Source organism: Palaemon carinicauda, chromosome 6 (assembly GCF_036898095.1).
Source record: "Palaemon carinicauda isolate YSFRI2023 chromosome 6, ASM3689809v2, whole genome shotgun sequence".
Classification (NCBI taxonomy): Eukaryota; Metazoa; Arthropoda; class Malacostraca; order Decapoda; family Palaemonidae; genus Palaemon; species Palaemon carinicauda.
In genome coordinates this window covers 100,330,230-100,345,229 of record NC_090730.1, presented here as the reverse complement: position 1 = coordinate 100,345,229, position 15,000 = coordinate 100,330,230, and the positions used below count along the sequence as shown (strand labels likewise).

At 43.0% G+C, this 15,000-nt stretch overlaps 1 protein-coding gene across 1 annotated transcript in view; it reads right to left on the bottom strand.

The window, feature by feature from the left end:
- The window catches only part of LOC137642607 (protein turtle-like), a 478,977-nt gene that overhangs the window by 5,345 nt on the left and 458,632 nt on the right, over nucleotides 1–15,000 (bottom strand). The window contains exons 13-14 of the mRNA XM_068375309.1: nucleotides 1,453–1,787; nucleotides 1–106 (exon numbers count right to left, since the gene is read on the bottom strand). The exon at nucleotides 1–106 is cut by the window's left edge and continues 41 nt beyond it. Coding sequence (XP_068231410.1) covers nucleotides 1–106; nucleotides 1,453–1,787 — 441 coding nt within the window. The remainder of the gene's footprint in view (nucleotides 107–1,452; nucleotides 1,788–15,000) is intronic.

Below are 15,000 nucleotides of genomic sequence, written 5' to 3'. Positions count from 1 at the left end.
TGTCAGGAGGCAAGAGCGTAGCGGGGGTTGAAACCTCACCCTGTGCACCGTAGAAAGATTCGTGAAGGGGAATGACATCAGGATCAGCATCACTCTCGCTTTCAACCTGTTGACAATGAAATCAAGAATTTGACTGAAATCTAGGCCATTCCCTCAATTATATAACTCCATTATCCTATTTTTCATCTTTTAAAAGCATTTCTTATAACTCCATCGAGTAACTTCCAGAATCACACTTACTGCCACTAACAATTGTATGTCTTAAATCATGCTGGCCTACCTCTCCACTATCGTCCATCTTCAGTATAGTGTCAAAACACTCATTCAATCAACCCATAGTTGTTGTAATCTCTGGCATCATATATCTACTAATGTCTATTATTATGAGATAGATTGTTTAATAACAATTGTGTTCTCATTAACTTTGTACACTCTGAAGGTAACATCTTCTTTTTCCCATCTTTCTATTTATGTGCACTTTTTTTCTTTCACTTATCCATTCTCCACACACTATCTCAAGTATGAAACTGGGCACATTTTTTCTTATTGAACATTTTATTTCCTAATCTTACCACTAACTGTTTTTGTTTCCTCTATCTACCTGCTTTTCACTGCCCACTATCAATCAATTTTCTCTTCATGTACTCTTCCCATTCCTACTTAGCTTACTGAGTTACTAATATAATATTCACATATGTTTCTTACATTTTCCTCCTTAACTTATAACTAACTAAAATTTTACTTTCTCCAAATAAGGATACGCCATACCTCTGAACACCGTTTTTGTCATAGTTCACTATACTACTTTGCTCTTCCATGTACCCTGTACTAACACAGTATCTAGTAAACATCTTTTATCGCCATTTCTCCTTCCTAATTATACTTATCAATATTCTATGAAAAAGTGTACTGTATCAGGTCGCTTTCCGAACATATTTCCACAATCCACTTTCTATTCTCATGTCAAACCTACCACCATACACATTAAGCTTTTCTGTCATAGGCCCATGGATTCAAATCTCCAAGGATATTCACCCTCTTATGTTCTCCAAACACAGCCAGCAAAGGTTTATGCTCTACTAAAGGTGCACTCCAGGTCTATGTCATAAATTCAGAGTCAATTAGTACGACTAATTTTGCTTAATATTTAGTCAGAATGTCTATTATCTGCCTTGATCTGTTGTTGTTGTTTTTTTATGAGCATTACTTTCAGAAAATGATTTTTCAGCAACTGGGAAGAATGTTTTATTGGCTAACCAGAACTAAAATTAGTTTGTAGTCATAACAGCCTTTAACACTTTTTTAGAAAAAATCACAAAAAAATAGTAGTTGCAAGTTTTTTAAAACGCTTCTATATGAAATAGTTATCAATTCCAGATCCTTTGTATATACTTCTAAATTTTCCCGCATAGAGAAGTTATTGAAATAATAATATCCAAATGAAATACACACCTGAAGCTCTCCGTCCGCAGGGGTGGGTTTGCATATGTGTTTTGGAGAAATGATTGGTGATTTTAGGATCCCCCTAGGTACATGACCAAGAGAAGTAGGTGCAGGTGGAGGACACCGGGGCCTTTGCCTTCGACTTCTGATCAGAAGAAATAATAACAATATAGAAGATACGATCAACAGACCTCCACCCAAGCCAAGAATGATTGGTAGCAATTGGTATAACACAGTTGGCTCTGCTAGTTCTTGATGATTATTCTTTTCTTCTTTCTCTTGGTGATTTTCAGCCCCACTTCCATTCTTCCCTCCGTCTCGAACCTCAGCTTCAGATGGTCCGTCTATTCATTTAGAAAAGTATTCATGAGAAAAAATTAAATGCTTATGAAATCATATGATAACTTGAATCGGCTGATTGAAAATATTGAAAATTATTGGAACTCTCAGAAATCAGTGGTGTAAAATTCCAAAATTATGGGTCTATTCAATATAAGAATATATTACTGTTTGGTTTTTAAGTATCTATAAACAAATTATAATTTTTGAAATAAGAACAATACTCTTCTGTTAATTAAAATGAAATATATAAAAAAAACAATAGTAAATAAACAAAAGACAATATCATCCCAGGGTAAGATTTTTCTATCCTTACTTTCACATCAACATACTGCTCAGTAACAGATACTGGCATTCTAGCATCAATGGCACAAGTTACACACATTTTTAAGGGTGCCAATGACCTCATGTTGGAAGGAGAAAACTATTGTTAGTAGCTTGAATAATTAATATTCAGCTTTTCTGGCAAATTACACTATATCAGGTGAATTGGGCACTAGTACATGACTTTGCTTTTGTAGGCAATGGTGTAGGTGATGCAGGACTGTATCTTTGTTTCTGGCAAGGACTCGGGAAGAGGTGATCTACTATGTAAATAGTGATGCAAGTTTTACATTTGAACTATGGTAAGTTAACAAAAAATTTGAAGTCTCATTTTGTATGTCATTAACCAATTTTTCTTCGTCATATTTAGGTAATATCAGAATGTTAATCTGATACTTAACTTACAGTATCTTTATTAATAATTCAGAAATTCAGAGACTACCATAATCATTCTAATCAGATTATTCTTAGAGAGAGTGTTGAAGCTTACAATCATTTGTTATAGCAAAAGATTGTAAGCTTCAACACTTCCTCTATGCAATATCTGATTAGAATGGGTATAGTAGCCTCAGAATTTCTGGAATATTGAAAAAGATACTTTATGTTCATCATCAGATTAGGATAATGATTTAGCAGCAGACCTTTTGAAGCTATCTAACAATATTGTGATGAAAACCTTCAAAGAAGGTTCATCAAAAAAGAACTTGCTTATTTTCATCAAAGGATAACCTACTTTTTTTCCCCATGTTGATGGCACAACTGCAACAGTTCTAAGTTTACACAAACTTGCGAGAGACCACTTTGTTGCTTCAGGAATCTTAAGATAAGAATTTAACAACTAATGCAATTCAAAACAATGAAGATTAAATAGCATCACTATCTTAAAACAGGTGAGCTAAAGAATTAATGTCTTCTCTTGTAGAATGACGGTAAATTTACTTTACAAAATATGCATGCCCATAGAATATACTAGATTCCATGAAGTGGAAAGCGAGTCAGTTGTTGTTTGTGGATAATACTACATTAGTTACAGACTCGGAGGAGAATCTAGGTCGATTAGTGGTGGATTTTGGAAGGGTGTGTAAGAGATGGAAATTAAGAGTTAATGAGATGCACAAGAAGAGAAGGTGGTGCTAGATTGAATGGCATGTTGAATAGAGAGTTATTTGAGGAAGTAGATCAGTTTAAGTACTTGGGGTATGTTGTTGCTACAAACGGTGGTGTGGAGGCCGATGTACGTCAGAGAGTGAATGGAGGATGTAAAGTGTTGAGGGCAGTGATGAGTGTTAGAGAATAAAGGGTTAGGGATAAATGTAAAGACAGTTTTGTACAAAAAAAAGAGATTATACCAACAGTGATGTATGGATCAGAGTTGTGGGGAATTAAAGTGATGCAGAAACAGAAATTGAATACGTTCGAGATGAAGTGCCTGAAGAGTTTGGCTGGTGTATCTCGAATAGATAAGGCTAGGAAATAAATTAGCACTTATACTTATACCTGTCGAATTCAGGTAGTCTGTTACTTGGCATTCGATTTAATAATAAATTTTGCACATTTAGACGTGTTTTTTCATATTCAAATAAGCCATATATATTTTTGATACATTAATATCTGGATTCTCTTAACGACCTCAGGTACAAGTACAGAAGAATTGTCGTTGACTTTTATCTTTATTCGTGGCCAAGTGATAGTCACTGTCTATACAAGCTTGCCGGACCAGGGTTCGATTCCCGGCCGGGCACAAGCTCTTGTCTTTGTGTGATTTCGCCTGGGGCTCTGATCCCGAGGTTGTTAAGAGAATCCAGACATTAATGTATCAGAAATATATATGACTTATTTGAATATGAAAAAACACGTCTAAATGTACAAAATTTATCATTAAATTGAATGCCGAGTAACAAACTACCAATTAGCTACGATGATGAAGGTGGGTTGATTTCAATTCTAAGTACAAAACACCTGAATTCGACAGGTATAAGTACAGAAGAATTGTCATCGACTTTTATATTTCTTCGTGGCCAAGTGGTAGTCACTGTCTATACAAGCTTGCCGGACCAGGGTTCGATTCCCGGCCGGGCACAAGCTCTTGTCTTTGTGTGATTTCGCCTGGGGATCTGATCCCGAGGTCGTTAAGAGAATCCAGACATTGATGTATCAAAAATATATATGACTTATTTGAATATGAAAAAATATGTCTAAATCTGCAAAATTTATCATTGAATCGAATGCCAAGTAACAAACTACCAATTAGCTGCGATGGTGAAGGTGGGTTGATTTTAATCCTAAGTACAAAACACCTGAATTCGACAGGTATAAGTACAGAAGAATTGTCATTGACTTTTATCTTTCTTTGTGGCCAAGTGGTTTTGTCACTGTCTATACAAGGTTGCCGGACCAGGGTTCGATTCCTGGCCGGGCACAAGCTCTTGTCTTTGTGTGATTTTACCTGGGGCTCTGATCCCGAGGTCGTTAAGAGAATCCAGAAATTAATGTATCAAAAATATATATGGCTTATTTGAATACGAAAAAAACACGTCTAATTGTGGAAAATTTATCCTTGAATCGAATGCCAAGTAACAAACTACCAATTAGCTACGATGGTGAAGGTGGGTTGATTTTAATCTTAAGTACAAAACACCTGAATTCGACAGGTAAAAGTACAGAAGAATTGTCATTGACTTTTATCTTTCTTTGTGGCCAAGTGGTTTTGTCACTGTCTATACAAGCTTGCCGGACCAGGGTTCGATTCCTGGCCGGGCACAAGCTCTTGTCTTTGTGTGGTTTCGCCTGGGGCTTTGATCCCAAGGTCTTAAGAGAATCCAGACATTAATGTATCAAAAATACATATGGCTTATTTGAATATATATATATATATATATATATATATATATATATATATATATATATATATATGTATGTATGTATGTATATATATATATATATATATATATATATATATATATATATATATATATATATATATATATATATATATATATATATATATATCATAGACTCCTTTAAGGAAGGACTGGAACGTCAGGACCTCGGGGTTTTTAACTTGAGTCTGAGAGACTTCATGCCTGATTTTTTTTAAAAATTGACATATGTTATGTATTTTCAAATTTTAAGATCATTTTGCTCCCACACCTTTTTCTGTTTTTATCTCGTTTTCTATGCAAATCCCATTTTCTGTTCAAATCTCACTGACTAATGTGTTTTGTTTCTGTTTTTGTTATAGAAACGGTCCAGCTGGTGATCTCACAATATGCCACGTCACTGTAGCTGCTTTGGTTGTAAAGGGAACAATGATGGGACACCTTATGTAAAAGTCATATCCTTCCCAAAAGATACTGATGAGAGGGAGCGATGGATACTGGCAATGCTGAATGAGAAAGAAAGCTTGAGACGCTTGAAGGAGATATATATTTGTGAGACACATTTCAATTGTGAATGGGTGTCAGTTGAGGATGGCAAGCGACCCAAACAACCTCCATCAATATTTCCTGGAATATCAAAATCAGCTTTGAAGCAGGTTACCTCAGCCCCACGCCCAACATCATCTTCTACATCACAATCAAGAGCTAAAAAGGTGCATGCAGCTGCTGAGGCTGCAGACAAAATCCGATATTTCGACCAATTTCGCGCTAAAATTAGCTCCTATTTTCCTAGTTTTAACGTCATAAAAGACCAGAAAGATCTCTACCTATCAAGAACTGACGCTACTGGACAAACTGTCAAGCAGTTCTTTCATCTACAACAAGTCAACTCACCTTTTGGACTCCCATTCTTGAATAGAGTTGAGAAAGATGGCATTGAGGTGCCTAAACGACTTTTTCCTTTGCAAAAGAACAGCTTGCTCTCAAAATGGTCCCAGATTAGATCCATAACTGAACAGGTAAACACCTATGAGTACACAAGCCAGGAAAGTCTTCAGTACATAGATGCAATATTGTAGATGCACCTTTAGCTACTAATAATGCAGCATGTATGACTTTAAACCAACATTCTATTGAAAGCTCAGGTTCTCAATGTAAGTGACAAAGAAAAGGCTGTGAGATGCCTCAGGAGGCAAGAAAAGCTCTCCATCTAGCGATGTTCATCTAATCAAATATTAATGTCTTTGAGTTTTGTTGTGATGAGAAATACCGTTCTTTATTTCTTATTTTAGTGTTTCATTGTTTTAGGGCTTGTTTGGAATGTTTGAGTAATAGAGTATTTGACAATATATATTAAATTTGGACAGAACTACAGACTTGCCTCTTATTATAATCAGCCATCCCTCACCATCTATGAGTTACACACAAAAACGAGTAAAAATGACCAAAATTCACTATTTTGACCTTGAAATATGACCTTTTGACCTTGAAGATGATAAAAATGACCCCAGGTGGTGTTGAAAATGTCACTATTGAACTCACAGTCCTCAAAAACCCCCATTTTGACTTAGAGAACGTGTTTCTAGCCCTTCTTAGAAGTCATTTTAGTTCAGGACTCAAGTTAATCCTTCAGACTCAAGTTAAAAACCCCGATCAGGGGACGTTCCAGTCCTTTCTTGAAGGACGATATATGACAATATATATTAAATTCGGACAGCTCTGCAGACTTGCCTCATAATATAATCAGCTATCTCTCACCATTTATGAGTTACACACAAATAACGAGCAAAAATGACCAAAATTCACAAATTTGACCTTGATAAATGACCTTTAGACCTTGAAGATGACCTCAGGTGGTGTTGAAAATGTTACTATTGAGCTCACCATCCTCAAAAACCCCCATTCTGATCCAGAGAACGTGTTTCTAGCCCTTCTAGAAGTCATTTTAGTCCAGACTCAAGTTAAAAACCCCGAGCAGGGGACGTTCCAGTCCTTCCTTAAAGGAGTCTATGATATATATATATATATATATATATATATATATATATATATATATATATATATATATATATATATATATATATATACATACAAAAATATATATATATATATATATATATATATATATAAATATATATGTATGTGTATATATATATATATATATATATATATATATATATATATATGTATATATATATATATATATATATATATATATATATATATATATATATATATATATATATATATATATATATATATATATATATATATACATATATATATCATCAGCAACAGCAACAGTAGCAACTGCTAGTCTACTACAGAACAAAGGTCTTAGATATGTCCTTCTACTTTTGTCTGGATATGGTCTTTCCACGCCAGTCCACATCTACAAACTTTCTTTTGCACCAACCGTGTGTCACACGATAGTACATAATTCATTTTGTATATATTATGCTTTTATCTTCGCTCTTCCCTCGCGCTAAAAAGAACCAGAATAAACATGTGGGCGTTTCTCCTATGTAACATTGTCTGTTTCTCGAACATGTAATTTCCTGTTTCCTTGAGGTTTTTATATATAAAAGAGAGTGTTCTATAATAAATTAACTCGGTTGCTTTCACACTGCCTTTCAGTTCACAACCTTCTCTCTGCCCCTCACATAGGTGACGCCGGAAGTCAACTCGCTCCCACCGCCTTCCACCCCCACCCCCTCGCCCCTCCATTGTTGGTACTATGACGGACTCTACAGAAGTTGGCGATGCGGCTGCCCCATTGAAACTTTCACCGTTCGCCAGCGGAGAGGCGTTTGCTTGGTTTCAGCGCGCAGAATTCCAGTTTCGCATCAAGGGCGTGACTCGCTCAACCACCAAAGCAGATTATGTTTTTGCGGCAATACCCGAGGACACCTACCCGGAAATATCCGACTGGTTTTGTGAACAAGGAGACACCCCAATAGCGTATGACGCCCTCAAAACATACCTTCTGCAGCAGTACTCGCCGTCGTCAGCCGCCTGTGTAGCAGAGCTTTTTCAGTTCTCGCAACAACCGGTGGGGGACCAAAGGGCTTCGCTTGCCCTCAGGAAAATGACCAGTATCACTCGCCTTCAACCTGCCGCAGACACTTCTCCTCGTGAGGTGAACCTACTTCGTGCCCTTTGGATATGCCGTTTACCCGGACCTATACGCGCTGCCATACCCAATGTCGATAGTTTACCCATAAAGGACTTGATGACCAAAGCCGACGCCCTTATGGACAGCCACTTCAAGACCTCCATCAACGCCTCCACCCCTGATGAGGAGGATGCCTATTCAACGTCAACCGAAGCTGACGTGAATGCCGTAGGACATACACACCTACACCGTGACGTGCTGAAGCAGCGACAAAGCCGCCCACCACCCATCAATTGCTTGCGCCCCAACAAACGACTTCTACGGCCACTTACTACCTCCCATCCGGCGCAGTATTGCTACTACCACTTCAGATTTGGGGCAACTGCGAAGAAATGTGCCAAGGATTATCAGAGGCCAAAAAACGTGTAAGTAGGCCATCGCTCGTGGCGGTGGCCTACCATGTTTCTAATCTTTTCTTTTTACATGATGTAGGAACGGGCGTGCGATTTTTGGTAGACACGGGTGCTTGTCATTCTCTTTTGCCAAGGAAACTCTTAGGATACGACGTAGTCTGTCTACATCTGCCGACGTTCGCTTGGTAGCTGCCAACGGATATGCGATACCCACCTACGGTTACGAGAACCTCACATTATCGTTCGGAAACGGTAAATTCAATTGGAAGTTTCTCGTTGCTGACGTCACATTGCTAATCCTCGGTGTGGATTTCTTCTCTCATTTCCACCTTCTGGTCGATGTCGCCCACCGACGATTGGTCAACGCAGACTCGTACTTGTCGACACCTCTTCAACCCGCCCCCTCTAACCTCGCTCTCCACATTAGCGCACCCACGTATGCCTACGCCCTCCTCCTCACGTCATACCCGGATGTTTTCCGTCCAGAACTTTGCCAAATGCCCACGGTTCCTGCCAAGCACGGTATTTACCACCATATCAAGACGACGGGACCCCCAGTCTTTGCAAAATTCAGACGTCTGGCACCGGAACGATTGGCAGCCGCCAAACAGACGTTCGCCAAAATGGAGGAAATGGGCCTTTGCCAAAAGGCCTGCAGCCCATGGTTGTCACCCTTACACATCGTTCTGAAGAAAGGCGGCTCCCTCCGTCCGTGTGAGGATTACAGGCGCCTATACATACAAACAGAACCGGATCACTACCCCCTCCCAAACATTGCCAACGTGACCTCTTACCTGCACAAAGCAAAGGTTTTCTCTACGCTCGACTTCCTGAAGGGGTATCATCAGGTGCCTATGAACCCAGAAGACATCCCCAAGACTGCCATCACCACTCAGTTTGGTACATACACCTTCAATTACTCCTGTTTTGGCCTTCGTAATGCTGGGGCCACGTTTCAACGTCTCATGGATGGCATCTTAGGGGACCTCCCTTTCTGTGTATGTTATGTGGACGACATTCTTGTGTTCTCCTCCTCAAAAGAGGAACACCTCCGTCACCTGAGAATCGTGCTCGACCACCTACAACAAAACGTCCTTGTAGTCCGGTACGACAAGTGTACCTTTGGCGCCAACGAAGTGTCGTTTTTAGGGCACCGCATCACTCCTGAAGGAGTCCACCCACTCCCTAAGAAGATAGCAGCCGTTCGGAATTTCCCTGTGCCCTTGACCGTCAAAGCTCTGCAGGAATTCTTGGGCATGATCAACTATTATCACCGTTTTCTGCCAGCCATTGCACCCACTCTTGCTCCCCTCTACGCCTCCCTTAAGGGCAAGCCAAAGGACCTGGAGTGGGGCCCCTTCAAGAAGCAACCTTCTGCAATGCAAAGAAGGCCCTATCAACTGCTGCAACTCTCACTTTTCCTATCCCATATGCCCCTCTCCTTCTCTCCACCGATGCCAGCGACGTCGCTATTGGTGCAGTACTCGAGCAGGTGGTTAACGGCTTGCCCCGCCCATTGGCCTTCTTCAGCAGAAAACTGTCCAAGGCAGAATCGGGTTATTCTACTTTCGATCAAGAATTGCTGGCAGTGCACTTGGCTGTCCATCACTTTCGTCACTTCTTAAAAGGTACGCCCTTCGTCATTCACACAGACCACATGCCTCTGGTGCATGTCTTTACTCGACAGTCTGATGCCTGGTCCGCCCGGCAATGCCGATATATCTTCGCCGTGGCTGAATACAATTGCACCCATTAATACGTCCCTGGGAAAATGAATCCCGTTGCCAATGCCCTGTCAAGAAACACGTTGGCTGCCGTTCAACTGGGATTGGATTACAACACCCTGGCTGAAGCCCAACGACAGGATCCAGAGTATCAAGCATGTAAGACATCCTGCACGTCCCTCCGTTGGGAAGACTTCCCCCTCAAAGACTTCAACACCGCCCTCCTCTGTGACGTCAGTACTGGTAGACCGTGACCTTCGATTCCTGCTCCCATGCCACGGCAGGTGTTTGATTTCATTCACGGCCTTCCACATCCCTCGTGCTGTTCTACTGCACAGCTACTGAAGGCAAAGTTCATTTGGCACGGCATTTCTAAGGATGCTAAGGATTGGGTCCACGCCTTTACTTCTTGCCAAACTTCCAAAGTACATCGACACACGGATTCCGGAGTGGGCACCTTTCCTCAACCTCAGCGTCGTTTCGCGCACATTCACATCGACGTTGTAGGCTCCCTACCCACATCACAAGGACATCATTACTTTTTTACCGTCATCGACCGCTCCACTCGTTGGCCTGCGGCCATTCCCATGGAAACTGCAACGTCCGCCTCATGTACATCTGCATTACTCTCTGGATGGATTGCAAGATTTGGTATCCCTGAGCATATTACTTCCGACAGGGGAACCACTATCACCTCTCAATTGTGGACATCACTAGCAAATCTCCTGTCCATCACCCTACATCAGACAACGGCCTACAACCCTGCTGCCAATGGAATGGTTGAACGTTTTCATCGCACCTTCAAAGCAGCTTTGATGTCCCGCTGCAAGGATTCCAACTGGTTTACTCAGCTTCCCTGGGTCCTCCTGGTACTAAGGACCACTCCTAAAGACGACCTCGTCGTCTCGGCAGCTGAAATGGTGTATGGCGACCCGTTGTCATCCCTGCCGAATTTTTTCCTTCTACAACATCCTCCGACAATCTCCAGCGCATACGTCACGTCGTGGGAAAATTTACTCCATGCCGCCAGATTCACAAGCCCACAGCGAAGCATCACATACCAACAGACTTGCACTCTGCAACGCACGTCTTCCTTCGCAATGACACTAGCAAGCCACCGCTAAGGCCCCCTTACACGGGCCCTTTCCTTGTGATCCGCCGCAGTCCGAAAGCATTCCTACTAAACATTCGTGGCAAAGAAGACTGGGTCTCCATTGATCGTCTAAAACCTGCTTATATTGTGCTAGATGACCCGCCTACAGTTCGCCTCTCTAGATCAGGGCGCCCAATTTAACATGTACAGTATGTCATTTTTAGGGGGGGAACCATGTACGAACCGTGTGTCACACGATCGTACATAATTCATTTTGTATATATTATGTTTGTATCTTCGCTCCTCCCTCGCGCTAAAAAGAACTAGGATAAACATGTCTGCGTTTCTCCTATGTAACATTGTCTGTTTCTCGAACATGTAATTTCCTGTTGCCTTGAGGTTTTGTATATAAAGGAGAGTGTTCTATAATAAATTAACTCGGTTGCTTTCACACTGCCTTTCAGTTCACAACCTTCTCTCGGCCCCTCACATAGGTGACCACGGAAGTCAACTCGCTCCCACCGCCTTCCACCCCCACTCCCCTCGCCCCTCCATCGTTGGTACTATGACGGACTCTACAGAAGTTGGCATTGCGGCTGCCCCATTGAAACTTTCACCGTTCTCCAGCGGAGAGGCGTTTGCTTGGTTTCAGCGCGCAGAATTCCAGTTTCGCATCAAGGGCGTGACTTGCTCAACCACCAAAGCAGATTATGTTTTTGCGGCAATACCCGAGGACACCTACCCGGAAATATCCGACTGGTTTTGTGAACAAGGAGACACCCCAATAGCGTATGACGCCCTCAAAACATACCTTCTGCAGCAGTACTCGCCGTCGTCAGCCGCCTGTGTAGCAGAGCTTTTTCAGTTCTCGCAACAACCGGTGGGGGACCAAAGGGCTTCGCTTGCCCTCAGGAAAATGACCAGTATCGCTCGCCTTCAACCTGCCGCAGACACTTCTCCTCGTGAGGTGAACCTACTTCGTGCCCTTTGGAAATGCCATTTACCCGGACCTATACGCGCTGCCATACCCAATGTCGATAGTTTACCCGTAAAGGACTTGATGACCAAAGCCGACGCCCTTATGGACAGCCACTTCAAGACCTCCATCAACGTCTCCACCCCTGACGAAGAGGATGCCTATTCAACGTCAACCGAAGCTGACGTGAATGCCGTAGGACATACACACCTACACCGTGACGTGCCGAAGCAGCGACAAATCCGCCCACCACCCACCAATTGCTCGCGCCCCAACAAACGACTTCTACGGCCAATTACTACCTCCCATCCGCCGCAGTATTGCTACTACCACTTCAGATTCGGGGCAACTGCGAAGAAATATGCCAAGGATTATCAGTGGCCAAAAAACGTGTAAGTAGGCCATCGCTCGTGGCGGTGGCCTACCATGTTTCTAATCTTTTCTTTTTACATGATGTAGGAATGGGCGTGCAATTTTGGTAGACACGGGTGCTTGTCATTCTCTTTTGCCAAGGAAACTCTTAAGACACGAAGTAGTCTGTCTACATATGCCGACGTCCGCTTAGTAGCTGCCAACGGATATGCGATACCCACCTACAGTTACGAGAACCTCACATTATCGTTCGAAAACGGTAAATTCAATTGGAAGTTTCTCGTTGCTGACGTCACATTGCTAATCCTCGGTGTGGATTTCCTCTCTCATTTCCACCTTCTGGTCGATGTCGCCCACCGACGATTGGTCAACGCAGACTCGTACTTGTCGACACCTCTTCAACCCGCCCCCTCTTACCTCGCTCTCCACATTAGCGCACCCACGAATGCCTACGCCCACCTCCTCACGTCATACCCGGATGTTTTCCGTCCAGAACTTTGCCAAACGCACACGGTTCCTGCCAAGCACGGTATTTATCACCATATCAAGACGACGGGACTCCCAGTCTTCGCAAAATTCAGACGTCTGTCACCGGAACTATTGGCAGCCGCCAAACCGACGTTTGCCGAAATGGAGGATATGGGCCTTTGCCAAAAGGCCTCCAGCCCATGGTCGTCACCCTTACACATCGTTTTGAAGAAAGACGGCTCCCTCCATTCATGCAGGGATTACAGGCGCCTGAACATACAAACAGAACCGGATCACTACCCCCTCCCAAACATTGCCAACATGACCTCCTACCTGCACAAAGCAAAGGTTTTCTCTACGCTCGTCCTCCTGAAGGGGTATCATCAGGTGACTATGAACCCAGAAGACATCCCCAAGACTGCCATCACCACTCCGTTTGGTACATACACCTTCAATTACTCCTGTTTTGGCCTTCGTAATGCTGGGGCCACGTTTCAACGTCTCATGGATGGCATCTTAGGGGACCTCCCTTTCTGTGTATGTTATGTGGATGACATACTTGTGTTCTCCTTCTCAAAAGAGGAACACCTCCGTCACCTGAGCATCGTGCTCGACCGCCTGCAACAAAACGACCTTGTAGTCCGGTACGACAAGTGTACCTTTGGTGCCAACGAAGTGTCATTTTTAGGGCACCGCATCACTCCTGAAGGAGTCCACCCACTCCCTGAGAAGGTAGCAGCCGTTCGGAACTTCACTGTGCCCTGGACCGTCAAAGCTCTGCAAGAATTCTTGGGCATGATCAACTATTATCACTGTTTTCTGCCAGTCATTGCCGCCACTCTTGCTCCCCTCTATGCCTACCTTAAGGGCAAGCCATAGGACCTGAAGTGGGGTCCTCTTCAAGAAGCAACCTTCTGCAATGCAAAGAAGGCCCTATCAACTGCTGCAACTCTCACTTTTCCTATCCCACATGCCCCTCTCCTTCTCTCCACTGATGCCAGCGACGTCGCTATTGGTGCAGTACTCGAGGCAGATGGTTAACGGCTTGCCCCGCCCATTGGCCTTCTTCAGTAGAAAACTGTCCAAGGCAGAATCGGGTTATTCTACTTTCGATCGAGAATTGCTGGCGGTGCACTTGGCTGTCTGTCACTTTCGCCATTTCTTAGAAGGTACGCCCTTCGTCATTCACACAGACCACATGCCTCTGGTGCATGCCTTTACTCGACAGTCTGATGCCTGGTCCGCCCGGCAATGCTGATATCTCTCTGCCGTGGCTGAATACAATTGCACCCTTCAGTACGTCCCTGGGAAAATGAATCCCGTTGCCGATGCCCTGTCAAGAAATACGTTGGCTGCCGTTCAACTGGGATTGGATTACAACACTTTGGCTGAAGCCCAATGACAGGATCCAGAGTATCAAGCATGTAAGACATCCTGCACGTCCCTCCGTTGGGAAGACTTCCCCCTCGAAGACTTCAACACCGCCATCCTCTGTGACGTCAGTACTGGTAGACCGTGACCTTCGATTCCTGCTCCCATGCGACGGCAGGTGTTTGATTTCATTCACGGCCTTTCAGATCCCTCGTGCCGTTCTACTGCACAGCTGCTGAAGGCAAAGTTCATTTGGCACGGCATTTCTAAGGATGCTAAGGATTGGGTCCTCGCCTTTACTTCTTGCTAAACTTCCAAAGTACATCGACACACGGATTCCGGAGTGGGCACCTTTCCTCAACCACAGCGTCGTTTCGCGCACATTCACATCGAGGTTGTAGGCCCCCTACCCACATCACAAGGACATCGTTACTTGTTTACCGTTATCGACCGCTCCACTCGTTGGCCTGAAGCCATTCCCAT